The following is a 10,565-nucleotide window of genomic DNA, read 5'->3' on the forward strand; positions in this document are numbered from 1 at the left end:
CTGGTTGACCGAGTCTTCGACCTGAGGTTCCTTTTTGATGCTTGCTTTGGTTGATGCCTCAGCTTGCATGCTCTGTGTGATGTTCTTGATGTGGGATAAGGCCTCCTCCATGTGTTTACATTTCTCTTTAAGGCTCTCGATCTCGGCTCTTTGCTTTTCGAGTTTTTTCCTCTTGGACCGGCTGTCTGCCTGGAAGTCTTCTTTAAGTTCATTAAAATGCTTAATGAACCTGGCAATCATGAAACAGTGCTGTTTGCAAAGGGTGCAAGTGTTGTTGCCCAGCACACGGTCCAGCGGGTTCTCCGGCTGCTCTTGGCCCTCCTGAGTCTCATTCTGCCTTCTGTTCTCTAAGTTCTCTGCCATTGCTAGGAAGACAGCCTTGAGGGAGAAGAGGGTCAGCAATAAAAGAGCCTGTAAATAACACAATTTATACCTGAGTACAGTAAAAGGAGAGCGCTCTTCGAAGTTGCTTTGGGGGCTGCCTCGCTTGTTGCTGGGCTGCTGGATCCAAATGTGAAACGGAGGATGCTTGGGGGAGCAAGACCGCTGGCTGCTTCTACTGCTGAGAGCTTCTAAGGGCTTCTCTAATCTCACTGCTTCTCTAATCTGCTTCTGAAAGATCGAAGGCATTCTGAGTCGGGCGAGGAGAGGAGGGGAGATATATAGCATCAAGGGAGGCTGGGCATGATGGGAGATCGGGATATTTTCTTGGATTTGGGCAGATTCCGGATCATGCGTAAGATCCTTGGTGCAGTCGATATGGATTATAGGGGGACATTTGCCAGGATTCCAAGAGAAGGGGTCACGGGAGACATAAGGAGGACGGATCTGAGGAGCAATCCAGGGTGTGTGAGAGGAAGGGGAAATAGCACTGATCACGATGGAGCAGAATGGTATTGGCTTGGCGAAGGAGAGATAGAGAAGATCGAGGAATGTGTGACAGCTGATTTGATTTGGATTCGAGCGTATACTGATGGTGCTGTTCAGAGAGGTTGTCTGACAGCTTGATCTGCTATGGGATTGCCTTAACATATATTCGCTCATTTTCTCTGATTTGGCCACTCTGTCTGCTGACGGCCTTGGTGGCAAAAAAATCCGCTTCAGAATTATTTTCTCTTAAGACATGCTTGAAGGTTATTTCTCCCATATTTCTGAGATTGTCCTGAATCCTGATCTTTATATTGTTGAGGACTGCTTTGCTGAACTCTGTTCCCGAGACCATGGCAGCGATGACAATGGCCGAGTCCCCCAGAATGATTGCATTCCTTATTCCCAGTCTATTCAAAATTGAGGTGCCGAGAAGGAGGCTGTACGCTTCAGCCACGTTGTTGGAGGCTTTCCCCAGACCCCATTCATAGCTTAGAATAGTTTTCCCATTGTGATCTTTTATGATGCCCCCTGCTCCAGCTTTCCCTGGGTTATTCTTGGAGGCGCCATCAAAGTGAAGTGAAGGGTGCTTCTGATCGAGGATCCACTGTTTAACCTCTTCTTTGGATCCTCTGAGTTTCCATTGCGTCCTTTTCTTGTGAGCTTTTACTTGGGGATGTTGGTTTTTGGTGTGGCTGGGACTAAATTTATTGTACCAATCCCTCTCTTCTTGATGCCAGCTCGACTGATCTGGGAGAGCTATGAAATTTGTGCTGATGGTTTCAGAGATGCTGGCAATTGTCTTAGCAAGGATACTAGCCATGTTGGGCTTTTTATTGTTGAAGACATAGTTATTCCTGGCTAGCCAAAGATGCCAGCAGAGGGTGGCTGGAATACATTTCCACATTCTACTGATGTTGTGTTTGCCTTTCCTGGGGAAGGGATAACATTTTCCCCAATTTTTCTGAAGAGTGGAGATCTGATCAAAACTTTCACGGATTCCCATGGGGCTTGTCACCTGCTTCCAGCAGCTTTGGGCGAAGGGACAGAGTAAGAAGGTGTGCTGGATGTTTTCCTCCTCTGCACGACAGAAGCAGCATATTGATGGCCCCAGGATTCCTCTTCTCCTTAGGTTCTCAGCTGTGAGGATCTTACCTTTAAGGAGAGTCCAATTGAAATGTTTAACCTTTGGAAGGCACTCTGATTTCCAGACAGTTGTGTAGAGATTCCAATTTGCTGTATGAGTTGTGTCTTGCAGGGTTTTGTATCCTTCTTTTACCGTGAATTTCCCTCCACTGGAGTCCCAGATATACCTGTCTTCAGTCCCAATATTGATAGGCGCAGAACCAGAGAGAGAGAGCTTGAGATTGAGCCAAAGATCTCTGAGGTCAATGGGGGTTTGGAGGTCCTTCCAGTCTTGCCAGTTGTTTTGATTCCAAATTGATATGTCAAACAAGGTTGTTAACTTTCTTTCTTCCATCCATATCTGCAGAGGTCGAAAGGCTTGGAGAAGGTTTCTCGGCTTAGATCCCATAATGCTATCTGACCAGATATTAGTGTCCTTTCCATTTCCAGGGAGTTTGGATGCATTTTCTCTGAATTGAGGAAGAACTTTTTTAATAAGTTTCCAGACCGGGGTGCAGGGTCTGTCAACTATTGGTTCAGTAAGAATATTAGAGTTCGAACCTCTGAGATATTTCCTTTTTATGGCCTCCACCCACCACGATCCTTTGCCTGAGAGAATTCTCCAAATCAATTTGAAACCTAAAGCTCGATTGGAGAGGCTTGGAATTTTAATGGATAGGCCTCCCTTTTCATATGGTAGAGTTACCTGATCCCATTTGACAAGGCTAAATTTCTTGGACTCCTGTTTTCCTCCCTGCCATAGAAAACTTCGCATGATGAGTTCCATATGTTTATGAGTACTGGCCGGGGCCATGATGACCGCATACTGATAAATTGGAAGAGCTGAGAGAATGGCCTTAATAAGGATCGTTCTGCCTGCTAAGTTAAGCCATGACACTCCCCAACTCTGAAGGAGGCCTCTCATCTTTTCTATGTGTTTGACCCAAATCTCAGCCTTGACTGATTCTTTAGCAAGAGGCAGACCTAAATAGGAAAAAGAGCTCCAATTCCTTTGAACTGGGATGTCCAGTATCAAGGATATTCTTTGTTGTATTTGAAGAGGGACATTCCAGGTGTAGATCTTGCATTTCCTGTTGTTCAACTTACCTCCTGAGGCTGTTAGGAAGGCATCCAACACTTTCTTGAATCTTTTTGCCATTAAGCTGGAAGCTCCCCCAATGAGAAGTGTATCATCCGCGAAGAGCGAGTGGTTTATCTCTTTTATCCCTCTTTCAATACAGATTCCAGTGATCTCTTTTTGTCTGCGAAGATGTTCTAGATGGATACTCAAAGTCTCAGCCATGATAATATATAAGAATGGGGAAAGAGGACAGCCTTGTCTCAGCCCCCTGGAGCTTCTGAAGTATTTGCTGGGGCGACCATTGATCAAGGGAGCAGTCCAAGGGTTGGAGATGCACCCATTGATAATGCTGATGAAATTGCTTGAGAGCCCAAATTTTTTGAGTGTTGCTGTTAGGAAGGAGTGGTCAACTCTATCAAATGCATTTGCCATGTCAAGTTTGATTATCATCCCTCGCTCTCCTCTGTTAAGGCTGCTGTGGATAGCTTCTTGGATCAATATGACATTGTCAGTTATTTGCCTGCTTGGAACAAAACCTCCCTGATTTTCAGATATTAATAGAGGAAGGAATTTTTTTAGCCTATTGGCTAGGATTTTTGTTACAATCTTGTAAGAGACATTACATAAGGATATGGGACGAAACCTGTCAAACGAGAGAGGGTTCGCTTCCTTAGGGATCAGGGCAATGTGGGAAGACTTTGTGTTTTCTCCCATCTTATGGTTTCTGAATACATTCTTTACCATCCGCACAAAGTCTTTTTTGATTGTTTCCCAATGATGTCGATAGAAGGCAACCGTGAACCCATCCGGGCCCGGGGCCTTATCTTGCTGCATGCTAAAGGTTGCTGCTCGAATTTCCTCTTCTGTAATGTCCTGGTCCAACTCTTTGTTATGAGTATCTGATATTTTGCTCTCTATTGCACTGAGAAAGTCAGAGCTGTCCGTTTGCTGAGGAGCAGCAGAAAGAAGTGAATTAAAATGATTGTAAGCTGCTTCTTTAATTTCTTCTTGGTCAGTAATCTCTTTTCCCTCAGCCTCTATTTTGTCTATTTGGTTTCCAGCTCGCCTGAGTTTGATATTGTTGTGGAAAAAGGATGTGTTTTTGTCTCCGGCTTTCAGCCAAAGGCATCGGGATTTCTGTCTTTGATCCTCTTCCTCTACTCTGTTTTGTCGAAAGAGTTCCCTGTACATGTCTTTTTCCTGCTCTAAGTCTTCAGCTGTATATTGTATGAGTTCTTTGTCTTTATGCCACTGCTCCATCTTCGTGAGTAGATCTGATTTTTTTTTGTTTTCCAAGATCGCTGCTTCCTTTGCCCACTGTTTGATGACTGCTCTTAGGTGTTTTAGTTTCGTTTCCCAAACAAAATGAGGCGATCCGATTACTTCCTTGGCCCACTGATTTTGGATGAGGGTGCGAAAGTCTTCTTGAAGATCCCATGTTTTATTATACTTGAAGGGGAGTGGCCCCAAATTTCTGCCTTTATCCAGATTTAGGATCACAGGCTTGTGGTCGGAGGCTGAAGCATGAATTAAATGACTCTTAATAGACTGAAAACTTGCTGCAATTCCTTCCTGTAATAGAAACCTATCCAATCTCTCTTTAATATTGTGGAAGCCGGATCTTTTATTACTCCATGTGTATTTCCCGTTGGACAAAGGGATGTCGATCAGGTTGTGGGACTGTATAATGGATTCTAGCATATCTCTTGAGGAATCTGCATGGTAATTTCCTCCTAATTTTTCTTCCACGTTTCTTATTACATTCATGTCTCCCCCCAAAATTATTCTCCTGTTTTGTACAGATTGAAGATCTGAGGCTATGGTGTCCCAACAGCGGACTTTGTCCCTGTAATGGTTTGGGGCATATATATTATAGATGTAGTAGACTTCCTGAGTGCCTTTGTTTTTCAAGTCTGTTCTGACCCACCAGTTGCAAAATTGAGAGTTGATAATTTCCCATTTATTCTTATTCCATATTGTTCCTATTCCTCCTGAAGCACCTTCTGAGCCTATTGATACACCTGTGAAGTTTTTGGAGTTTTGGAGTTGTTGTTGAAAGTCCTGTTCAGTGATTTTGGTCTCCTGGATAAGGAGAAAGTCTGGCTGCTCCTGTTTTAATAAGTCCTTGATTGCTTTTAGTTTTAAGGAAGAGCCCATCCCCCTACAATTCCAAGAGACCAAGATCATTATTTACCATTTGTTGGGTGAGGTCCACTCTTCTCCTTTACTTTTTCTCCACTCCCTTTTAGCTTGCCTAAATATGAGTCCATAGGTTGCTGCGCTCCCGTTGCCATCTCTTTTGCCGCTGTTTCATCTCTGAGTTCTTTATTTGACTTTCGGCCAACTTTTCTCGGAGGATCTGTGGATTGACTGGCTTCTTTCGATTTGTTTCTGGTAAGGATTCTCTCAATGGTAGGAGGGGGGGAAGGGGGAGGGATCGAGCGGGGAGAAGCTACACGAGGGGAAGGGGGAGGGGAAGAAGGTTCTTCGGCAGACAAGGATTCAAAGGGATTGGAGGATGAAGGGAAGGCTGAGCTGTGGGGGGGGAGGAGGGGGGGGGAGGGGTTCCGGAGGGGTTTTGGAGTTGGGTCCTTGGGTGGGGGAAGGCTTTTTCCTTTTTACTTGTTCCCATGGACCCTCAGGATTTTCCTCATTATCAACAGATTCATTTACTTTTAACTTACTACATCTATTTGCGAAATGACCATACTCGTGGCATACCTTGCATTTGAAGGGAAGCTGCTCGTAGTCCAACTGCTGAATATGCGTCCATTGATCCACCTTGATCTTAATAGCTTCCGGCAGGCCTTTCCCTAGGTCTACTTCCACGCAGATCCTCGCGCACGCATGCATGTTCTCCCTTGGCTCAGATCTGTCAATGTATTTTCCTACTGCATTTCCTATTGCCCTTACTGATTCATCTCCCCAGCAATGGAGCGGCAAGTGAGGGAGCCGAACCCATACTGGGACTGCATTTGGGATATCCATTTCCGGATCAAAGTCCGGAGTCCATCTATTCAAGTAGAGTCCTCTTGAATCCATGAAGTAAGGGCCATTACGGAAGATGAGGTTCTTGTCTTCTTTCGATTCAAAGAGAAATGTGTAGTATCCGCGTCCGCAGAATCTGATGGCGATCTTCCCTTGAATCATCGCGCTCCAGTTGCGCTCAACCCATTTCTGAACTGATCTCGGAGAGGGCCAGAGACCAGTGAACTGGCCTACAAGACCTCTTTCCGCGAGAGATATTGCTGACTTCCTTGGAAGAGAAGGAGGGAGATTAACCTCTGGGATTTCATCGAGTTTTTTGATGAACTTGGTCACAGAGGGGCGAGGTCTTGCATCTGTAGATTCAGAAAATAAAGAGGCAAATATTTCCTCATGGTTCTCTGAGTCTGGAGGGGGGGGAGCGAGCCCGGCCATTGGAGGCCCGCAGGGGGCTGCGAGGGAGGGTCAGCGTAGGATAAAAGGGAGAGCTGGGCCCCCAGAACAGGGACCAGCAGAAACGACAGAATCAAGAGGGGGTCGAGGAGGGCTGAGGCCCGGCCAGGCAGGGCCTGGGCGGCAGTAGCAGGCGCGCGAGAACCGATTTCAAATGGCCAGAGCTCCAGAGCCGGAATCTATGTGTGAAATTTTCAGATTCGTTAATATGCCATTATTATTATCACTTGTGAATGCTTATTCCACCGATTTCTACCATTCTTCATCACGTCATTTATTATAATTTATTATTTAAATCCATTTTATAATGATTTATGCTCTTATGAATGAATATTATTTATTCTCCTTTATTTCTAATAAATTGATGATTATGCATGATTTTATCAATGAAAGTTTAATAAATTGGTTATAACATTATTCACCATTTTTAGCCTCCAAGATAATTTCCAGATTGAAGATTTGATCATTAAAAGTGCCAACACAGAAATTCACTGGAATAAGAAGTGACAGTTTTGCAGGTTGAGATTCTGAGCAAATGAAGCAGAATCTGGAAAATCCGGAACATGGGTTTTGTCCATAACGGACCTAATTAACTTTAACAAAGAACGGTTTGCCCAAATTCGGCTTGTACTGAGAGAAACGCAAGGTTCTTTGAGCATGATTTTCTCAAATTTGTTGTTGCGCCCGTCCTCCAAATCTCAACTGCAAACCCAAATTCGTCTTGCTCTTGTTGAAAGCTGGATGGAAATATATCTTCTTGTTGATCAATTGGTTGGAAACAATCTAATTTTGTAATAGAAATTATGATGTACTTATCTTTATTGTGACTTCTCTCTGATCTCTCTCTATTTAAATGAAAACAGAGATCAGAGATGGGGATGATTTTTGGGGATGAAAAATGATGGAAAAATGATGAAGAATGATGGTGGATTATTCATGATAGGATAGGGATTGTTGCATGCTGTAATTCTCAAGCATTTTCTGTTGTAATGATTCCACAATTTGCTGATTAATACATGATTTGGGAGTTGCTGTTCATTCTTTTCATTCTGAAGTAACCCAGCAGCGTCCGCTGGCGGCTAAGGGCCCAGCCTCTGGTGGAGTACGTTGCTGCTGCTGTGTATCATATCTTTACAATTGCTGCTGTGTGATGGTTTGATTTATTTCCTATTCTTTTGAATTGCATTATTTTACAGTTTCATGTTTTTATAGTGTGCTGTTAGAATATTTTATGGAATTATTTTATTGCACAAGTTGAGATTGAATCGTGTGGCTGTTCTTTTCCATCATAACAGAGATTATTATCATTTTCAACTTATATTGTTATGCTGTTCATTTCAGATTGTTGGTTATTCGATTCCACTAATTAGAGTTTGCTGTTCAGATTTATTAAATATGATTCGTTGTTTAATTCCTTTAATTATAAGTTTGTTGTCCATTTACTTCGTTGTTTAGTTTGGTTGATTAATTGCAAGAGTTTTCTTTTAAGGAGTTTTCCTAGTTTACTTTCAATGGCAGCTTTAGTTTAATTTCTATTTCCTTTTAATTTCTTTAAAGCAGGACTGTCAACTATAGAGAACATTGGTTATTGCTTCCTTGTTCCCAGATTGATTGTCTTGTTCTAGTTTGATTTCAATTGCATCAATCTCTAGAGGAATGAGTTATTGCTACTGTATCCTCAATTGATGGTTATTTGGGTGAATGATTTAGTTTAAGAACATTTCAGTTTCTTCCTATTCCATTTCTTAATTGTTGTTCCATTTCTTATTTGTCGTTCCATTTCCTGTTATTTGCATTATCTTTGCTTTGGTGTGAAGAACGATCTGAAACTGTAGTAGGCATTGGCATTTGTTATCTAGTCCCCAGATTAATGATCTGTTCCTCGATTACTTTTGGTTACATCAGTTTCCAAAGTGATGAGTTATTGTTACTGGACCCTTGACTGATACATTGCTTATTTTTCCGAATGCATCATTTAAGTCTTAAAGTGCTTTGCTGTAAGTAGATTTTATTTCCAGATTTCATTTACTTTTGGATTTTGAGCACTATACTGCAAAACATTACTCTTGAGTAAATAGCTGTCTCAGACTGAGTACACTCTTGAAATAAAAAGTTGTCCCTGGGTTGATAATTAATGTGAAGGTAATTAGGAGTTAAAAAGACACCTTTTTATCGCTCCACACCTTTGCCTACCAAGTCCTTCCCTTTGGGCTATGCAATGCCCCTGCCACTTTCCAGAGAGTTGTACTGAGCATCTTTGCTGAGCTGGTTCATGATTCGGTGGAAACCTATATGGATGACTTTACTCCTTACGGGTCTAGCTTCCAAGAAGCCTTGTCCAACCTGGGAAAAGTTTTAAGCAAGTGAATTGAAATGAACCTGTCCCTCAGCCTTGAAAAATGTGAATTCCTGATGACTGAAGGGACTGTGTTAGGTCATACCATTTCTCGCCAAGGATTACAGGTGGATCCTAATAAAATTGCTATCATAAAAAAGGTTCCACCTCCTCAGAAGGTAAGATATGTTCAGAGTTTCTTAGGCTTAGCAGGATATTATAGAAGATTCATTAAAGACTTCAGTAAGATAGCCTCGCCATTGTTTGCCCTCTTAGGAAAAGATGTTGAGTTTAAATTGACTAACGGTTGTCAGAGGGCTCTAAATGAGTTGAAGGATAAGTTAGTGTTCGCCCCAATTTTGAGAGGCCCAAACTGGGCCCTACCTTTCCACATCCACACTGATGCCTCGAACAAAGCCATAGGGGCAGCCTTAGGACAAGTTGAGGAAAAACTTCCATATGCCATATACTTTGTCAGCAAAAACTTATCCAAGGCAGAATTGAATTATACTGTAACTGAGAAGGAGTTCCTGGCCGTGGTCCATTCCCTGAACAAGTTCTGACACTACATCACTGGCTATCAAACATTTGTTCATACTGATCATGTTGCAATTAGATATTTAATGAATAAACCTGATGTGAATTCTCGTATTATTAGATGGTTACTTTTGTTGCAGCAGTTTGATTTGACTATCGTTGACAAACCAGGTAAAGAAAATGTTGTTGCTGACTTCTTATCTAGATTGGATTTTCCTACAGGTGAAGAAGGAACAGTGGATGACCAGATTCCAGATGAACATCTGTTTGCTATCTCAGTACTCTCTCCATGGTTTACTGGTATAGCAAACTACCTGGTCTCAGCACAGTTCCCTCCGCATCTATCCTTAAAGGAGAAGAGCAAAATCATGAGGAAGAGTGCCTCATTCACTTGGATCGGGGGCGACCTGTTCAAACTTGTCCCCAATCAGATCTTAAGGCATTGTGTAAGGGAGGAGGAAGTCTTCGACATCCTCCTAACCTGTCATGATGGGCCATGTGGAGGAAATTTTGCAGCCAAGAGGATTGCCTTCAAAATTCTACAGGCAGGCTACTATTGGCCCACTCTTCATCAAGATGTCAAAAGATATATCAGCCAATGTGACCGATGCCAGAGGATGGGGAAACCGACTCCAAGGGACGAAATGCCTCTCCAACCTCAAGTGACCCTTGAGCCATTTGAGAAGTGGGGTGTGGATTTTTTGGGTCCTATCAACCCTCCTTCAAGGCAAAGGTCCTACATCATTGTGTGCACAGACTATCTGACAAAGTGGGCAGAAACCAAGGTAATCAAAGCAGCAACAGAAGAAAAGGTGGTTGAGTTTTTAAGAGAAAACATCTTCTACAAATTTGGCTACCCAGGAGAGTTAGTCACCGATCAAGGAAGCCAGTTCACCTCCAACTTAATTGAAGACTTGCTCGCTCATCACAAGATCAAGCATAGGACTTCCACCCCATATCATCCTCAAGCAAATGGGCAAGTAGAAGTCACCAATAGAGCATTAGAAGGGATTTTTACTAAGGTGGTGAGCAGCAGCAGAAAGGATTGGGCAGATCGCCTGGTTGAGGCCACTTGGGCCTACAACACCACTTAGAAGACCACAACCAGTTTCACACCTTGTGAGCTGGTCTATGGGAAGAGAGCTTTGCTGTCAATCGAGTTCGAGTACAACACATTGAGGA

The 10,565-nt window shown here is 42.9% G+C and overlaps 1 protein-coding gene across 1 annotated transcript; it reads right to left on the reverse strand.

The window, feature by feature from the left end:
• Positions 1–1,012: 1,012 nt before the first annotated feature.
• Positions 1,013–6,493, reverse strand: LOC149188118 (uncharacterized). Its single transcript, XM_089409871.1, has 2 exons — positions 5,795–6,493; positions 1,013–5,182 (listed from the first exon to the last, which is right to left on the reverse strand). The coding sequence occupies exons 1-2, from the start codon at positions 6,491–6,493 to the stop codon at positions 1,013–1,015; spliced, it is 4,869 nt and encodes a 1,622-aa protein (XP_089265997.1).
• Between the last annotated feature and the right edge of the window lie 4,072 nt (positions 6,494–10,565).

This window comes from Pinus tabuliformis, chromosome 3_1, assembly GCF_031772625.1.
Source record: "Pinus tabuliformis cultivar Carrire ecotype Pingquan chromosome 3_1, CPIR1, whole genome shotgun sequence".
Taxonomy (NCBI): domain Eukaryota; kingdom Viridiplantae; phylum Streptophyta; class Pinopsida; order Pinales; family Pinaceae; genus Pinus; species Pinus tabuliformis.